Genomic DNA, 19,165 nt, shown 5'->3' with positions numbered 1-19,165 from the left:
TCAACATTTATCTCAGAAATGTAACTTACTGCTCAGTGCTGGCGATCCCTTCTGGTCTCCTTTTTTCTTCCTCCTTTGTTTTCCTGCCTGTCTTCCTCTGTTTCGTGGAGCCACTGTCTGACTTGGTGCTGGGTTCTTCAGCTAAACCTGGAAGAAGGATGGAGGATCAACCAAAGAACCTTATTCACTAGTACTGTAGAGGTTTACCTACACACACACACAAACACACACACATACAGATCTCACCCAGCAGTTCTTTCCTTGTTCGGCTGGCGATCTCTTTGATCTCCATGCGAGACATTGAGAGAGAGGGTGTGGTTGAGATCACGGTGGTGGGTCCTATCACTCCAGGTGCTGCACCCATAAGCATCTTACTGACTAATGGCGATTTAAGCGGCCTCTCTATGCTTCGCCCCACTAGGTTACAGAGTGGGATCTTATAGATGTGTTTGGAAGGAGCTTCGCCTGTGATAAGAAGAGAACAAAAGGGACAAAGGCATTAGATATTGCAATTCTCTCTTCTCTCTCTCTTCACTTCAGCAAAGCTTAAAAGAAATGTGTTCAGCTGCAGAAAGTAAACAGAAATTAGCTCTGAATTCCCTTGAAACCTTTACTATGTTAGACTTACTATGTTTCTTGTTTTAAGAAGCTTTTATCCAGATCTTGCTTCCTTTCTTGTTTAAAGTTACAAATTTAAATCGACCTCTTCACTATTCGAACACTATAATCCTCTCCGTTCTGTCCAAACTTGTGTAGTCTGAATAGCATGACAACTTACAACCACTAGAGGTCACTTCTAGGTTAGTCTTTTTTTGGGAAGTCAAATAACATCCACTATAAAGCCATGACGTTAAAGAAGAGAACAAACTCCATCAAAATAAATAAATAAATAAATAAAAAACAGAAACGATAAACATATATACCACAGTCACTGCAAATGAATAGCTTGACCTGTTGTCATACAGTGACACATCAATTACACTTTAGTTCATCCTAAAGAGAAAAAAGGTCAGGAACAGATCATGACCTCAGACTAACAGTCAGCTCCAGGATGTCTTATGAAAAGAACATAAACTTAAAGCGGCCATGAGTGATTTCCTGTTGCGCAACAAGGTGACACAAAAGGCAAAATTCCCTTAGTCATCCATCGCAATGGGGACAGTTAGAGAATTTAGTTTACTGCGCTTCATAAATTCAATTCAATTCATTTGTACAGAGCTTTTAACAATCTCAAGAGCAGCTTTACCGAAATATAAAAAAATCTGAATAAATTAACAAAGTTTAAAAGGAAACCTATCCTCACCTTGGAGACACCAGAAAGTGTAATTATAAATAATGTTCTTTCTATAACTGTATATGGTCAAGTGGAGTTGTGTAAGCAGGAGTGTTTGAGCCATGTATGAATCAGTATAATTTCTGAATTCGATAAAGATTTAAAACTAATTCCATTAAGTATTCAAAGATGAATATAAAAAACCTAAAACAGACAGAATGGAACCTGCCCGAATGACATCATAGATATCAGAGTCATGGTGTCTGCTGTCACAGTAAGTGGGTATGACCAGCAGAGGTCACCATCTCCTGAGTTTAGTCTACTTCTCTCTCTCTCACCCTAGGATCGTTTCCTGAATCATATATGTACTCAGGCATTCCACTCAGTAACTAAAAAGTATCTCCAACCCAGGAGGACATTTTTCCTGTACGTCTGGAGTTGACTGTAGGTTCTGAATGGTATATATTAGGCATCAAAGTTTCCAACAGCTCTGCATTTCTCAATCTTCCAAAGAAATGTAATCCACCTTTATAGTTTAATACGGCCCTATGTTTCAAATAATAATAATTAATAAGTAGTTTGTGTCAGTGTATCAATCATGCACTATTCTGTAGGGCCTATAGGTTATAAGTAGGTACATTTAAAAGCTTTTTTTTGCTTTGACTTGAGTGCCATGAGCATAACTGTGGCATTAAACTAATAAACAGTTTATATCTGATTTTGAAGGCTAGACCAAAAAAATTGTTTTAAAAAAAGAATTAATTTCGAATTTGTTTATTAATTAATTAAACAGTTAGAATTAAGTTTAGGCATTGCATTTTTGACCAATATGCCATACAGAACCTGAAAATACCAAGGCCATGTGGTAATACTGCCATTCTTTTAACACATGCACAGGCGAATGGTTAGGGTTCCAACATATGATTATTTAACATTTACTGATATCTGTACTGTTACGTTTAAGAAATGTTTGAAGTCAGTTCAAACAATTTCACTTTTGAAATCAGTCGTGTATTGACCCAAACCCAAGGAGAAAACATATGTTGTACTCAATATACAATATCTGTATATATACACAACATATTTGTCTTGTGTTTCTGCACCATGGACCAGGAAATATCTATATGAATGCCAAATGATATTAAGATATAAATATGGTATGATTAAAAGTAAATGTCACAGTGTGTTAAACAATAGATGGGAAGATTTGTCCCATGATGCAGAGATGTCAGGTGCAGGTTACTGATAAAAGTACCACAGTACCCTCAGTGCCTCTCTAAACCGTTTGAACTGAATTACTTTGGAGAGAGAGGTAGAGAAAGGAAGAGAGAAAGAAGGTCTCTCTCTCTCTCTCTCTCTCTCTCATTCACTCACTCTCACGCTCTGTAGGATGAGTAAAGACACATTGTGCTTACTGGAGTTCTACTCAAAGCCCAGTCAGCATGTGTCTGTGAATAATGAAGGCTGGGACATGTGTGTGTGAATGTCTGTGTTAGTGAGGCATTCTGGGTAACGCAGGCAAACGCAGGAGTCCCTTCAGTACCTTCAGAATCTTTAGACATGTAGAGGGAAAGCTTGGTGCCGTAGGGGATCCGAATACAATCTGGACCAGGGGACGGAAAAAAGCATTACACCAACCCAAATCACACACATTATTCAAACTGAGAAAGAACAAAAGACGCATTTCGTTAACACACACACAAGCATACACTCCACCACAATGCAGACACTGACAAGAGAAGAACATACTGTCCAATGTGTGAAAATAATAAATGACGAACACACAAGCATCAAAATTCACTGATTAAAATTTCCCCATGCTTTTGTTGACAGTGAAAGATGAATGAAACAAGACATACCGTCTCCAAGAGGTGAGGGGAAAATGGGCATCTCATAGCCTGTTGGGGTTTGAGGAGAACTTTGGGAACTGGTGTCTCTAGAGCTACAGTTGGAGGCAGAGTTTACTGGAGCTGATGATATGAAGTAAATGTCAGACTAGAGGGGCAAAACAAACAAGCCATCAATAGAGCAGCACATGATAATGTCAACATTTACTATTGATCATCATTACTCGGTGTACACTGATTATTATAGCTGATCTAATGTAAAAGAATCATTATAACTGATCTATCTGATTTGTGTCATAGAAAGTGCTAGATAGTAATTAAAACTAAAAATATAGATTACATAGACTTCATAGTGACATTCATGACGCAGTTAATGGGCACATTAGTAAATTCTGCATTGATAAATTAAGAATGTAATGCAATGTATGTATAATTATTTATTTTTAAGTAGACTACAGATTTTGAGTTAGTCTATCACTATTACACTCACCCTAGATGCAATCAGATGAAGTTCTGGGACTACAGCAGTGTAAACCAAGTTTCCATTGACCACCAGTCGGATCTCTATGGAGTCAGTGGTGAAGGCCAGAATGTAGGGGAATGCACACACTGTAACACAGGAAGTGACATGGCACAGAGATCACTAAATCATTCCGATAATGAATGCATAAGAAAGTAAGCGATATTGTAGCATGGGGGATATACAACACTGTCAGTCTCTGGAAGGATGAAAATGACGTAAAACCCTATGAAGGAACGTAATAAAATTCAGTCTCTTACCAATACCATTAGGCATTTGATTCCAGCTGAAGTGAAAGTCTGAAGAGTTGGGCTGAATCATAGGTGTGGCCCCATTGAATGGACACACCTTCTTATAGGCGCAGAGATCTGCAAGTAAATAACTAGAAGTTATTAGAAAGGGAATCATTCATCTGATTGGTTATTTCTTAAAGTTGTCATTCAAAATATGATTCATTCATTCAGCTGCTAATGTAAGTCCATATCAAAAACTGACATCTCTTGACTGACATTTGGATAAGTATTCAGGCTCTTGGCTATGGCACTACAAACATAGTGAGCATTCTGTTTGCTTTGATTATTTTGTCTTGGGAAGCTGGACAGAGTCCATTTTTGGCACATTAAAGTGACTGGACATGACTTAGAAACACAGCTGCCTGTGCGTATACGGTCCTATAATTAACAGTGCATGTCCAAGTAACCCTGCAAAGATGTCTAGTGTCAAACTGTAGCTCTAGGAATTGAAGGGTATTAAACAATTCCCGAAATTTTTAATTTTCCCAGGTGTACAGTAATCATGTGAACTAGAAAATGTTTGGAACGACCGAAAACTTTCCTAGAGTTGGACATCAGCCAAAAGGCAGTAACTCAGCTAGAAGATTATGGGACAGAGAGGTGACCAAGCACATAACCTCAGACTGGGCCAAAGTATCATCTTTCACCATGACAACTACCGAAAGCTTAGAGCCAAATCAGTGTTAGCATAGCTTTAGCATAAGTCTCTGAATGTCCTTATGTGGATCAGCCAAAGCACAGAGTTGAGCACACTCCCCATCCAATCTCTCTTTTAGAGCTAATGAGTTAATGTGTGCATGATTAATGACAAAACAGCAATTGCAATCCTTTACAAAATAAAACTATAACATGAAATGTGCAAATTAAAAGCGCTGAACATTTTTGTAAGTCAATTTTATGGGCTCCCCAAACCTCATTGTTTGCCAGATTTTTCTTGTTCATCCTGGAGCCATTGCTTAATCAGCTAGGCAATAAATACTGTACACAACCAGCCAACGACATGATGTACTGTAAAAGAAAACATGGCCAGTCCACCTTCTTCTATTGATCCATGGCCCAGTTGTTTTGTTCATATTGTAGACACTTTTTCAGTCTTTTTGCTGTAGTAGCTCTTTTGTTGAATTGGACCAGAAAAGCTAGCCTTTGCGGCACAAACATGCTCATCAGTAAGTCTTGGGTGCCTGCAACCCTGTTGCTGGTTCAACGGTTTTCATTTCTTCAACCACTTTTGGTAGCCACTAACATCTGCATATCAGGAAGACCTGCCTTGTTGGAGATGCTCTAGCCCAGTTGACTAGCCATCACAACTGGGCCCTTGTGAAAGTCACTCAGATTCTTATGCTTGCTAAATTTTCCTGCTTAAAACACATCAACTTTTAGAAATTCACTTGCTGACTAATATATCTTACTCCTTGACAGGTGCCACTGTAATAAGATATTCAGTAGTTTAAATGTTATGGTCGATCAGTGTATATGCAGTGGTGTGAAAAGTGTTTGCCCCCTTCCTGATTTTTTATTTTTTTGCATGTTTGTCACACTTTAATGTTTCAAATCATCAAAAAATGTAAATATTAGTCAAAGAGAACACATGTAAACACAACATGCAGTTTTTCAATAAAAGTTTTTATTATTAAGGGAAAACAAAATCCATATCCACATGGCCCTGTGTGAAAAAGTGCTTGCCCCCTAAACCTAATAACCTAAACCTTGGGCCACCCTTAGCAGCAAGAGCTGCAATCAAGCATTTGCGATAACTTGCAATGAGTCTGTTACAGCGCAGTGGAGGAATTTTGGTCCACTCATCTTTGCAGAATTGTTGTAATTTAACCACATTGGAGGGTTTCCGAACATGAACCGACTTTTTAAGGTCATGCCACAGCATCTCAATAGGGTTCATGTCAGGACTTTGTCTAGGCCACTCCAAAGTCTTCTTTTTGTTTTTCTTCAGCCATTCAGAGGTGGACTTGCTGGTGTGATTTGGATCATTGTCCTGCAGCAGAACCCAAGTTCGCTTCAGCTTGAGGTCAGATGGCCGCACATTGTCCTTCAGGATTTTTTGGTAGACAGCAGAATTCATGGTTCCATCTATCACAGCAAGTCTTCCAGGTCCTGAAGCAGCTAAACATCCCCAGAGCATCACACTACCACCACCATATTTTACTGTTGGTATGATGTTCTTTTTCTGAAATGCAGGTTACTTTTACACCAGATGTAATGGGACACACACCTTGCAAAAAAGAAACAGTCCACAGAGTATTTTCCCAAAAGTCTTGGGGATCATCAAGATATTTTCTGGCAAATCTAAGACGAGCCTTTATGTTCTTTTTGCTCGTCTTGGAACTCTGCCATGCAGGCCATTTTTGCCCAGTCTCTTTCTTACGGTGGAGTCATGAGCACTGACCTTATCTGAGGCAAGTGAGGCCTACAGTTCTTTGGATGTTGTTGTCGGGTCTTTTGTGACATCTTGGATGAGTCTTCGCTGCCCTCTTGGGGTAATTTTGGTCAGCCGGCCACTCCTGGGAAGGTGTATTATCCATTTGTGGATAATGGCTCTCACTCTCAATTATTTTCTTTCTTTATGATTTGTGCCTGAATTTCTTTGGGTCTCAGCATGATGTGTAGCTTTGATGAGGATCATGATGAGGATCTTTTGGTCTACTTCACTTTGTCAGTCAGGTCTTATTTAAGTGATTTCTTGATTGCAAACAGGTGCAGCAGTAATCAGGCCTGGGTGTGGCTACAGAAATTAAACTCAGGTGTGATAAACCACAGTTATGTTATGTTTTAACAGGGGGGCAAACACTTTTTCACACAGGGCCATGTTGGTTTGGATTTTGTTTTCCCTTAATAAAAAAACTTTCATTTAAAAACTGCATGTTGTGTTTAGTTGTGTTGTCTTTGACTAATTTAAATTTGTTTGATGATCTGAAACATTAAAGTGTAAAACTAAAAAAATCAGGAAGGGGGTAAACACTTTTTCACACCACTGTACTCCTCACAAACGTCATTCATACAGCCGATATTTTTAAATAGTTAAGAATTATACTCCGTCACGCGTTACATATTCTCACAGCACTTGTGTTTTCAGCATGTATATTATTTAAAGTCAGATATAAAGCCAAATTTTAGTGATGTAAACTTAGTTGTAGATTATTGCATTATAATTATTATTAGTAGTAGTAGTGTTATTATTATAATTGTGATCATTTTCATGGCAGTGAACTTTTTACAGACACTGACTGTTATAGCAGAGCAGTAACCCAGCCTCTCCATCTTCATACACGTCTATAGCCGCCACAAAGTTTACCTGCGAACACACACGTCAAACAATCAGCCATGTGCCAGCTGACACGCTGTACATATGTACACATGTGTATATGTGTGTGCTGCTGACCCGATTGGACTCCACGTGGTGCAGCCTGTAGGCGTCCCCTGTGCTCTCATTGATCAGGTCAAACTGGTGTTTGTATGCCACGCAGATCATGTGATCATTCTCTCCTGTTGGCCCATCGATCAGCGCCATGACAACCGGAGAATCACACAAGCAGATCTCCTGTGTGACACACAGACAGGGAACACAAACAATGGTTTCCTGTAATTCCTGCACAGCGTGGCATATTTTATTCAGCTTCACCAGACATGAAGATTTGCTAACAGAGGTCGATGTTTGCTTTCAAGAAAGCAGTCTAGACAACAATACAAAACAAATGATAAGAGTTATGAGTTACGTGTGAACTGCCGAAAATGTAGTTTTTAGTTCTGATTCCTTTGGGAGGTTTTGACGTCTCCAACTGTCTAGAGAACAGTTCACTAGGATTGAAGAGTTTTGCCTTGCCATACTGTGCTATTTCACTAGTGAGCCTGCTGTGTTAGCTGAAGTCCTCTAACATGCAACACTCACTCACTCACTCACTCATATTCTACCGCTTTACCCGAACTACCTCGGGTCACGGGGAGCCTGTGCCTATCTCAGGCGTCATCGGGCATCAAGGCAGGATACACCCTGGACGGAGTGCCCTGGACGGAGTACCCGGAGGAAACCCCCGAGGCACGGGGAGAACATGCAAAATCCACACACACAAGGCGGAGGCGGGAAACGAACCCCCAACCCTGGAGGTGTGAGGCGAACGTGCTAACCACTATGCCACCGTGCCCCCCCCTAACATGCAACACTGGGGCCATAATTGAATTTCTCTTCCAAGCCTGTGGCAACATACCGCTTGAGCTGAACGGTTTTCCATTGGCATTCACTGTTCTCAGCTTAGTCCGTGAACCTAGCTTAGTATTCCACTAATACGCAGGTCTAGGGCTGGATCCCTCTCCACATACAAGACCCCTCGTTCATTTGTAAGATTTAATGCAGTCAGTGTTTGCATCGTCTGGACGCTGAATCTAGAAGCCTGCGTCATGAATCAACCCAGGATTTCTGGCCAACATAATATCACTCATATTTTATGAATCAATCAGAAAGCTTCCTTGTTTTTCCAAGGGAGTTGGTATTTAATGTAAATAATGGGTTTCTGAAGGTATAGACATGTTTTCGGAAGGTATAGACATGTTTGTGCATGCACACAAAAATTTATTTTTACCTGTGCTTCTGGTTATCTGCTGGTCATAGAACCACAGGCTGAAACATTGCACGGTATACAATTTAAACAAACTTGATTAGTATATGGCGCATTTTCATCCTCTCCTACCCGAATGTACTGGAACTCCTCGACTGGGGAATCACTCGTTCCTATGCTTGTGCTGACGCAGCTGAGGCAGTCGAGTCGAGGGTGTTTCCTTGTTATTAGGAGGAGCTTGTTCCTAATTGCTGCCACGATGCGTAGCTCCACTCCATGGTGTGTGTTTATGGAATACAAATGGCAGCCTAAAGCGACAGAACCAGCAAAAACCAAGAAGAAAACGATTACGAGTGCCCATGATAAAAAGATGTTTTGTAATCATTGCTGTGAATAAATGATGCTAATGCTGCATTAACCCAACAGACCCCTGACCTGCAGGATACTTAAAGTCAAATACTGTCAAATTTTCATATCCTGGGTGCCTCTGATGCTATTTGAGATAAGAAGATAACAAATGACAGAATTTCTATTTCACCACTAAGAACATGATTCATGGCTTGATTTCACACCTTAAAAGTTTATACATTGGTTTGTACAGATGAAGTCTCTTATACCCTTGGTTTTTTCCAGTTTGTTCTCTCTGCTGTCACATTTGGTGCGCACAAGTTGCCGCTCCTCTATTCCTCGCTTGAGAGCGCTCAGTTTGTACACGTAGAGACGAGCGTCTTTCCCTGAAAATCAAGCAACGTCACGTGGCGTGAGAAACGCAAGGCAGGTTATAGCGGTTTATACTGCATCGCTTTCACAACATTCAACAAGCTGTTTTTATGTCAATTCGATGTTGATTGTAGAAGAGACACTGTTGTCATGTTTTGAGTCCAACACAGCCAGGCAATAAATCAAGGCACAGTGGTTCCTCGTTACAGAAAGCTGAATTGATTTTCTTCAATTTGAAGAGCAGGTCTGTTGATTATCACTTTATACTTAACATAGCAAAACACGTACCACAATTCAGCACTGAATCACAATTATTTATGTTCGATTGATACATGCTGGCTTTTTAAATAAACCTGTATAAATTATACTAACTACGTCTTCTTGTCTTCCAAAGATATCCCTATTGAAATTTTGTGTGTGTGTGTGTTTGTGTGTGTAGGCCTGTGTTTGTGTGTGTATGAGAATCTTAACACCTAGGCAACCTTTTTTACACACACACAAACACAGATGTATACACAAACATACACACAAACACAGGTGTGTAGACACACACACAAAAACACAGGCATACACAAACTCATACACACAAACACAGGTGTGTATACACACACACACACACACACACACACGCAGATGTGTACACACAATCACACATATACTGTACACACACAAACACACATATACAAACACAAACCCAAGCACACCTTTATCAGCCCTCATAATGAGGAGATCCTGTGGTTCGAGTACGTGCATTTGTTTGACAGACAGAGTCTTATCGATCACTTGAACCGGAGGCAGGGATGGAGAGTCTGCGTTGGCATGGAAAATAACACAACAAGTAGTTATCTCTTAGCAAAGGGACAAAAACACTTCACCACAAATCATCCAGTATTAGAAATGATCCTTTGATATCATCCGTATTCTCTTCGTATGCAATATTTATTTCTGAGTTGAACATAATCTGTTATTCAAACTGTTATGTATTACAATTAATTAGAAATGAAATATGCAGCGTTTTAATTCACCTGCACTGAAGATACTGTATCTTACCTGCAGTGGAAAGCAAGGGATCTGAGGCTACAAAAAAGAGAAAAAACACACAAGAAGCAAGATTAATAAAATAGATTTCACCTATTTAGATTTAACCTGGATTATTCAACCTATTTATTGTTACTTCACTTCAATTAAACAATGACATCGGTACACATCTACATATACAGTATTCTCATACATTCTACATTTTTACAGAATTCTGGTAATATCCTGGTTAATAACTATAATGACATTTTACTGTATTTCCATCTCCAATGAAAGCAGTTCTTGGTTTGTTCATTTATGCTTCAGACATCAGTCCTGGTGTATTTAGGGTTGTGTTTAAGTAACACTGTAATACTGAGTTAAAATGAGAAAGCACTGATACTCCCTTGTCGGCTAGTAATTTCTGCCTCATTGTTCTTCAGGAAGAGGAAATGTGTTATGTTACATTTTCAGCATGTGCACCAATGGTGACTGATAATGAGATTTTCTTACCCTCTAACAGCATGACCCCGGCTGAGTCAGTGGCTACTAATAACGACTGTCCCCAGGAATCGCCACAGACGATTTCATGTGCAAAGCTACTGCAGAACGACTGAGACTCCCACGGCTGTGAACAGACAGAAAGCCAGTGACGGATCTTAATGTGGGTTTTAAATTTGTGCTCAAATGCAATAACAACTGTATTAGAAAATAATACGGCAACGATTGTTTACATTGCTACCATTGCACACACACACGCACACACACATACGCACACACACACACACACACACACACACACACACACACACCTTCCAGCATATCTTCACTCATTGAACACAATTATGCCTGTAACTTTATCCAAAAAAGGTGCGTTTTTATGCATTTTGATAAGCACAGTTTAAAACAGACTGCTTTTTGATCATGGCACTTTATACTGTGGTATGTGCTTCGCTGTACTGCAAACTGGATATCCTTCTTAATTTTAAGATTTCAATTTAATTTTATTTATATAGTGCTTTACAGAACGTAAAAGGTTTATGTACATTTATTAGAATTTGACCCTAAGCATCTATTCTGAACGGGTTGTTATAAAGGAGCGATCAGACTTTTCTACAGTTTCTACCAGTTCCTCTGTCTCTTACCTCTTTCCTGCAAAGACCCGTGTTTACTAGACTAGTAGGCGCGTCTCCTCTGACTATGGTCTTCAACTTCAGTGCCTGGTCAATCGTAGAAAAACATAAATCGCCAAATCATTCCATTTTCCAACAGACACTTTGTTTGTTTTCTGTGTTTCTTCACTGGGATTCAGCTTGGAATTTTAAGTCATTTATGAAAAATAACTGCAGGAGGGTTTAAAGCTCTGTGATCCTTGGTAGTATGCGTACATTACCTGCCCTATCCGGACAAACTCGGCCTGGCGTGCCTCTTCCTTCTTGCGGGCCGACTTGGGTGATTCAGGCAGCACGTCACTGAAGGAGCGACGGTTTAGCATGTTCTGTGGAGAAAACGGAACCTACAGAAGTAGTAACACACAAACACACACACACACACACACACACAAATACGGGTCTTAGAGAAGGACCCCAGAAAAAAAAGCAGAAATCCAGAACAGGGCAGTAGAAGGCATGCAGGAGGCATTAAAGCAGGCACCGGCTATTAGCATTTTAACAGTATTAAAAGTTTACCACAATTAAAACTCATAAACCCAGAGGCAGTGGCTAAACCCCAGGAGTGGAATACTATAGGTTTTTATAATTGCTTTTTTATAATAATTTTTTCAGCTAGAATCAGCCATAATAATACAGTATGAAAAAGAGGCATTTGAAGACTTAGCAAACATGAATAAAAATGCATGAAGACTAACATCATGTAACGCTTTAATAATACATATCACCACAAAAAAGTTGATCTAATAGCTACATATCTGATGAAGCAATATGACTATAATAATAATAACTGTCATCATCGTCGTCACATTATCATATGACTAAAACTGTTTATTCTATTTTTTCACAAATTACTAAACATTCATTCATTCATTTTCTACCGCTTATCTGAACTACCTCGGGTCACGGGGAGCCTGTGCCTATCTCAGGCGTCATCGGGCATCAAGGCAGGATACACCCTGGACGGAGTGCCAACCCATTGCAGGGCACACACACACACTCTCATTCACTCACGCAATCACACACTACGGACAATTTTCCAGAGATGCCAATCAACCTACCATGCATGTCTTTGGACCGGAGGAGGAAACCGGAGTACCCGGAGGAAACCCCCGAGGCACGGGGAGAACATGCAAACTCCACACACACAAGGCGGAGGCAGGAATCGAACCCCCAACCCTGGAGGTGTGAGGCGAATGTGCTAACCACTAAGCCAACGTGCCCATTACTGAACATAATATTCTAAATAATATTGAACCAATCACTCATTTCTGACATTCCTAAGTAGAGGGAAAATTACAGTGAGAACATGATTCAGCAGCGAAAGGTGGCAGAGGAAGGGTGAGAGAAAAGTGAGCTTTCGCAGACAGGGAGGCAGGATATTGAAGAGCTAGAAACAAAATAAAGAATGCAGAGAGGGATAGAGAGAGAGAGAGACAGAGAGAGAGAGAGAGAGAGAGAGAGAGAGAGAGAGAGAGAGAGAGAGAGAGAGAGAGAGAGAGAACATTGTTAATTAGCTTCTAATTGGTGCATGTACCTTGTGCAGGTCTGGCATGAGGTCCTGATACAGGGATCTAATCAGCATGTCAAGAGTCCGCTGACGTTTCTGAGCAAAAGTGGGTGTCTCAAGTGTGGCTTTCTCTCCATTTATTACTAGAGATGGATGAACAAAGGGCCACAAATAATGAAAGACATATTAAAGGAAACCCTGATGTGCTTTAGTGATTCTGGTGCAAATTTTTTATATAATAGAAGCTTTTTATATAAAGATCGGACTACATTACTAGCTACATTACAAACAAAGTAAGTACACATGTTCAAAATGAAGAAAAAAAAAAAGAGTAGACTAACATTTGACTAGTAAAAAGTCCCTGAACTCCTGGTGGTCTGTAAATACTGGAGGCGAGGGAAGAGGAGGTCCGAACAACGGCACGCTCTCTTCGGAGAAAATCTTCAACCTGCAAACGATGAATTATTTTATTAAACAGTTCTGTACAGATAAACTTTAGGCTAAGATCGCCTCTTAAGCCCAACAGGTACGTACTGTATGTGTGATTTCACACAAAGACTGATTTGTTAAGCAGAAGAGGAGTTAAATGTGATTTGTTATAGGACTCAAACACAGACATACCTGTAGCTGTCATTCTGACTATTGTATCTAACTAAGGCAAAAATATCTGGTGACTGAGTTAAGGATACATTGAAGTAATATAGAAAAGCATTACATTACATTGAACTATTCTATTTGTCTAAATCGTCTAATTGTTTCGTGTGAAGGGATACGTGTGAAATGAGATCGGATCATGGAGGGCTTGAAAGATGGTGAGGCGTCGTCTCCTTCTTGGAATACGATGGTGACGATGTCATTCCCGATGTGTCTCTTTCTCTCCACCTAAACGGCCGAAAGTAAAATGCATTAATACCAAAATATTGCATTCGCTGACTGTAGTGTTTCCCTTCTGATCATTACACTGTACCACTGGTGTGCCTGGCTGCTGCTTATGAACTCTGCAGTGTTAAAGCCTAGTTACTGGGTGTACGATATAGTAAAAGATATTGGTTTTCTAAATAAACTTTAGAAAATGTACTATTTTTTCTTGAAGCAGTAATATAATGAATGTGCTATAATTAATAATGCAGTTAATAATTTGGTATTGCGTCTAATGCGTCTAATGCGTAAATGTAACCCCAGTGCCATAGGTGTACATCAACCTGTGGACAATAATTGCCAGCACATGGTCCATTATGCAGTATATTTGTATATACAGTGTCTGAAAAGATCTAGATATATTCCCAGGAATGTGTGTGTGTGTGTGTGTGTGTGTGTGTGTGTAGTATGTGCTCTTTTCACAGTCGTCATTGATACACACAGACTGACAGTAAGAGTTCAAGTGGTGCTCGGTAAAGAGGATATAAGGCCTTGAGCGAGTGCTGGTGCTTTCAAAAGCCAGAAAAAAGCTCTGAAAAGCTCTAGAGCTGTACTTATCCTCAACCTCCTGTCTGATCTGATAAACAGAGAGAGAATAAGGCATGAAGGAAAAGCTGAAACTGATAACCAGCTGATATTATCAACGGTAAAGAAGGAAAACGTGAGGTGTTCAAAGCGAGATGAATCGACCGTGTCAAAACTGTAATCTATAATGGCACGTGGCTTTTGCATGGACAAACCTGAGCTATTCTGAGTCATTTATCACTAAATAAACACTACATGTTTGCAAGCTTGCATTATACTGTAGCTTCGTTTGTTTGATCTCCACAATGTTGATGTATATCAGAGACGATCGGTTTCAGTCGGGCCACAGCACAGTTTCAGCACAGTTTAGTGATTTCCCTGCTAAAAGACACCTGATTTATCTGACCAGGTGATGACCCCTGCTGTACACAAAGACACTAGATGGGGATCATTTTGTGAGGACAGGTAGCTGAGCTGAACAAGTACTGGCCCGAGACTCGAACCCCCAACCTTAGGGTTAGGAGTCAGACTCCCTAACCATTAGGCTACGATCTGCCCGATCTCTAATGAACGAACTTGTTCACTTTAAAAATGCACTTAAATAGGCAAACGGAGTGCTTCGCTAATATCCATTTTACCTAAATTACCTTTCATAAATGACTTAAAATTCCAAAAAACCTTTTACCTTACTGTCTTATTAACCCCAACATAATAACAAACACTACTGCGTGCTACCAAGGTTTTAAACATCTCCATCTGAAACAGATGACAAACTCACTTAATCCCATTCTCTCTTAGAGAAAATCTTAAGCAAACATTAGTACACCAAATACGACCGTGCGGTCACTGTCCAAATCAACCTTTCTGATTAATGCCCTCATCCCACCTCATAAGCTAATGGATTCCTGGAACAGGCTGCACAAATTATTCTCAGTTTCTTCTTCTTATTTAATATGACAGTAGATCCTGTGCTTTGGCTGCATCTGTGATTATCCTTGTGGATTAGTAGAAAAGACGTCAAATACGTACAAATGTAATAAACGCTATCACGGCACCATCCGGTTGTAATTAACCCATAAGCCTGATCTTTCAAAACGCTACAAATCTATTATCGTTTCAATTTCCCATAAAGGTGCTGTGGCTCGGCGGTGACTCTGGATGACTCACTCGTACATCGACAGCAGAAAGACATAATGTCCCTCCTTTAACTTATAGACAAAGCGTGGGATTATTAAGAGAGAGGAAGGGACGAAGGTGATGCTCTGAGAGCACAAAATGAGATGAACCGCTGAAGTCTGGAGCTGAGTAATGCTGCAGTGTCTAACAGAGAAAACAATATGTCCTCAGAGGAAACACAGCAGACATGCAGGAGAAAGTCCGAGTAAACCGAAGCGGAAATGATCAAGCTGATGACCACAGCTTTGGCCTTATAACCCATTTAATCTACTCTCTTACAGACTTTTACTACAATAAATGCTCTGTCTCTTTTCAAATGCCGCATCAGTCTCACTGTAGTCGTTTATGGGCTATGTGCTTTGGCTGGCCACTTGATCTAATGTATCTGCTCTGACACAAACAAGACAAGCAAGACTTTCATTTCATCCTCGGAACAAAACCATATTTCCACGTTAGTGACTATTCACGTCATGACTGCCGTTAAATCCGCTAATCAGATTGGGCCGGAGATGTGGATTTATTTCCGACGGTAGCAGGTGCAGATAAAGGCCAAATGCATAAAGCAGTGCGCTAGTTTGTATACGTGATCGTTTCTATGGCAACAACTCTGACATGCTGTTTTCTAACCAACAAAGATGGTTGATAAAGAATATATTTATTCGACATTTAAGAATGAAGTCTCCAAAGTCGGTGCTCGGTCAGGACACTCCTCTCTGTATCAGCCTGCATCACACCACACATACGTTATTAACTAATTCGAATCTTGTCAAAGAATACTTTATGTAACCTACCTGTTGCTTATTCTCTTTAGAGTAAGGTAGCATGGTGGATACATGGAACATGAGCTCATGACCCTGATATACTGTATAGATGGAGTGTATTCCTGTAGTGTCATCTAGCGAAGAAAGAGAAAGTGCAATTAATTGTGTGACCTTTAGGACAAAAAAAAAATGCTTTTTAGGATCGTCTTCAGGATGTATGTGTTCGTGGGTAGAGTCGGGAGGTTACTTTTAGTGTCCAGGCCTCCTCTGTAACCAGCCCAGCCTTGCAGGCAAATTGTGTCACCAAGCAGATTCAAAAACTTGTCAAAGTTCTCACTTCCTGTCTCTAGAATAAGAGCAACATTACAATTCGTATTAGCAACGATGTGCAAATCTTGCATAACAGAATTATATCAAATTGTTTATTGTTTAAGAGATGTTGTGAATGCTTGAGTTTACCGTTACTGAACATTTCATCATCCGTCAACTGGCCATCTTTGGCATAGAGGACTCCGAATTTAAAGTTTACACTGCCCTAAAAGAACAGATAAAATGGTTTACGTTAATGTATTAACTGTCTTATTTGTCTCTAAAATATATCATTCCAAAATCAAAAATTACCTCCTGCTCCTCCAGTACCAGTAAGTCCTGTGGAAATTAATGACAGGAATTGAAATTAATTATATTGAAATTTCAGCATAATTTGTTATTGTTTTCCTTCGGCTGCTGCGTCAGCATGATTGATATTGCACATTTTTTATGCAGGATGCACTCGTTAACACAACCCTCCCATTTTATCTGGGCTTGGGCCCAGCAGTGAGAATTAATTACCCCTTATTGGGTTGGCTCCCTGCCAGGGGTTCGAACCTGATTTAGCGTGTGCAGGGATCCTAGCTACTACACCATCAGTTAACGTATTGAAATTTTAACGCAAAATGCATACAATTTCAAATAAAACATATTCCCCTTTAAGGAAACGGTTCACAGAATGGAGCTCCTAGGTGAAGGCCAGGAAGTGAAATGAGAGACAGGTGTGACTCGCACCTTTTGGATCTCTGGGTTGAGGATCTCTCTGGGACCCTTCTCAAAGCGCTCCATGTTCATAGCACTGCAGAGACAGAGGTAAATGGGGGAAAATGGGCAAAGTGTTGTTACAGTTCGAGTTAACAGTGTGCCAGAATGCTAGTATTATTGTATACTATGACAAAAATGAAAAATCAACGGATTGTGATACAAAAGCAATAATAAAATAATAAATATTTTAAAAAAAGGTTTATTAACTTTTTTTCAAGAAAGCACATAGAAACGCAGTATTTAGAGAAAGCTGTAATGCTACACTTTTTCACATCATTTCATCATACCACCTAACAGCTCCAGGGTCTCTTGAGTTCAGGTTATTGTCTGTGAAGCGTCTCACACGGCCACTGGCATTAAGCTTGTCCCATACCACCACTAGCATGGGCTTTTCTCCCTCCTGCCATCAGAGTCTCTGTGCCACAACCAACAGACTAACAACAGCTTCTTCCCTGCGGCAACAAGCTTCAAAAATACTAAACGATACCAAATAAAACTCCACCCAAGGGCTTATAATGTAGCTGTCAGATGTCATTTCCCAGTTAAGTCGCAGGGTGCTCCTATGAATTGATGAAGTCTATATTCATGCTGTCATCATGCTGTGCTCCATTGTTTGGAGCATTTGCTCATCTAATCATGCTTCATGTGCTTTCAGTAATCACACAAACGAAAAGAGACTGAAGTAAACAAATTAAAACTTTATTGTGAGAGCATGTAGATCTGCTGCTGGTGTCCAAGGATTGAAAAAATCCTTTGTCTCTCACAAATGCAGCTCTAATAAATTTGGTCAATTTCTTAAATATTTCACCCAGGCGCTAAAATTGTCTCATATTATTATGACGTAGAAAAAGAAGAGCGAAGTCAGACCGAAGGGTCCACCATGTCACAGCGTTTCTGAAGCAGGTGAAGTTAGGGGCCTTTCTCAAGGGCCCAAGAGTGCTTTAGCTGGAACTCCTGACCTACTAATAGTTAGCCCAGAGCCAAAGTTGACCATTTTTTAAATAAAGAACATCTGGGATTATGAGTAGACCTCTTTGCTCATATAGTAATGAGCAGCGCTTATGTTGAGAAAGAAACATGAACATAAGAAGACTCTTTGATGCTTCGCAAATAAAGAATCGATAAATGTAATTTATGTAAAATGTCCAAGCTTTATTCAAAAAGTGAAAGTGTTACAAGTATGAACAGCTTTGTTGGTTGGTTGCTCATAAAAATAAATAAATAAATAAATAAATAAATAGATAAAACAAAAAACCTTGCAACTAGTTGGCCTTTTGTTGGGGACACGTCAGGACACGTTGCTGTTTAGACTACAAATGAGAACACATGCATCCCTGAACGTTTCCTAAAATGTTCTGAGTGATGGGATCACAAGAAGCACACGACGCCGCTCAGGCATGTATTTAGCACCGTCCGCTTGAACTCAATCACCAGAGACAGATGGTAATTCCACATATGGAGAGGGGATAAATACATCTCACCTGGGGTTGCTATGTTCATTATATTGAAATGAGAGGAAAGTTTTGCACTGAATACCCTGTTTAATACAGCGATGCCTTAAAGGTGAGGTGCACGATGTTTGAAAGCCAATGTTGACATTTGAAATCACCAAAACGAACACACCCCTAACCCAAATGGTTTCCACCCCTGTTTTGATAGCTCCGCCCTATACATACATACATAACCCAGGCAACTATTATGGCGGAACCTGCTGGGGCAGCTGGCCGAGGGGATATTTTTTATCAGTAAATGAACTCAATGAGTAATACTATTGTAATACAAATGTGTTTTTGTAGT

The 19,165-nt window shown here is 40.0% G+C and overlaps 1 protein-coding gene across 5 annotated transcripts in view; it reads right to left on the bottom strand.

Annotated features, from left to right (window-relative positions):
* garnl3 (GTPase activating Rap/RanGAP domain like 3) overlaps positions 1-19,165 on the bottom strand; it is a 71,830-nt gene that overhangs the window by 3,247 nt on the left and 49,418 nt on the right. For 2 of the 5 annotated variants that reach the window (XM_060862468.1, XM_060862470.1), the window contains exons 7-30: positions 17,339-17,402; positions 16,916-16,942; positions 16,754-16,829; positions 16,542-16,640; positions 16,325-16,428; positions 13,688-13,796; positions 13,536-13,581; positions 13,256-13,362; positions 12,942-13,057; positions 11,629-11,751; positions 11,381-11,455; positions 10,749-10,863; positions 10,269-10,295; positions 9,923-10,027; positions 9,116-9,232; positions 8,631-8,806; positions 7,328-7,486; positions 7,174-7,240; positions 3,901-4,008; positions 3,611-3,729; positions 3,133-3,268; positions 2,817-2,876; positions 247-465; positions 30-147 (exon numbers count right to left, since the gene is read on the bottom strand). In XM_060862468.1, the coding sequence (XP_060718451.1) occupies positions 30-147; positions 247-465; positions 2,817-2,876; positions 3,133-3,268; positions 3,611-3,729; positions 3,901-4,008; positions 7,174-7,240; positions 7,328-7,486; positions 8,631-8,806; positions 9,116-9,232; positions 9,923-10,027; positions 10,269-10,295; positions 10,749-10,863; positions 11,381-11,455; positions 11,629-11,751; positions 12,942-13,057; positions 13,256-13,362; positions 13,536-13,581; positions 13,688-13,796; positions 16,325-16,428; positions 16,542-16,640; positions 16,754-16,829; positions 16,916-16,942; positions 17,339-17,402 (2,472 nt within the window). The remainder of the gene's footprint in view (positions 1-29; positions 148-246; positions 466-2,816; positions 2,877-3,132; positions 3,269-3,610; positions 3,730-3,900; positions 4,009-7,173; positions 7,241-7,327; positions 7,487-8,630; positions 8,807-9,115; positions 9,233-9,922; positions 10,028-10,268; positions 10,296-10,748; positions 10,864-11,380; positions 11,456-11,628; positions 11,752-12,941; positions 13,058-13,255; positions 13,363-13,535; positions 13,582-13,687; positions 13,797-16,324; positions 16,429-16,541; positions 16,641-16,753; positions 16,830-16,915; positions 16,943-17,338; positions 17,403-19,165) is intronic. The other 3 variants (XM_060862469.1, XM_060862471.1, XM_060862472.1) reach the window with 3 other exon arrangements.

This window comes from Tachysurus vachellii, chromosome 26 (assembly GCF_030014155.1).
Source record: "Tachysurus vachellii isolate PV-2020 chromosome 26, HZAU_Pvac_v1, whole genome shotgun sequence".
Lineage (NCBI taxonomy): Eukaryota > Metazoa > Chordata > Actinopteri > Siluriformes > Bagridae > Tachysurus > Tachysurus vachellii.
The sequence above is the reverse complement of the archived record's forward strand: the minus strand, read 5'-3'. Positions and strand labels throughout refer to the sequence as shown.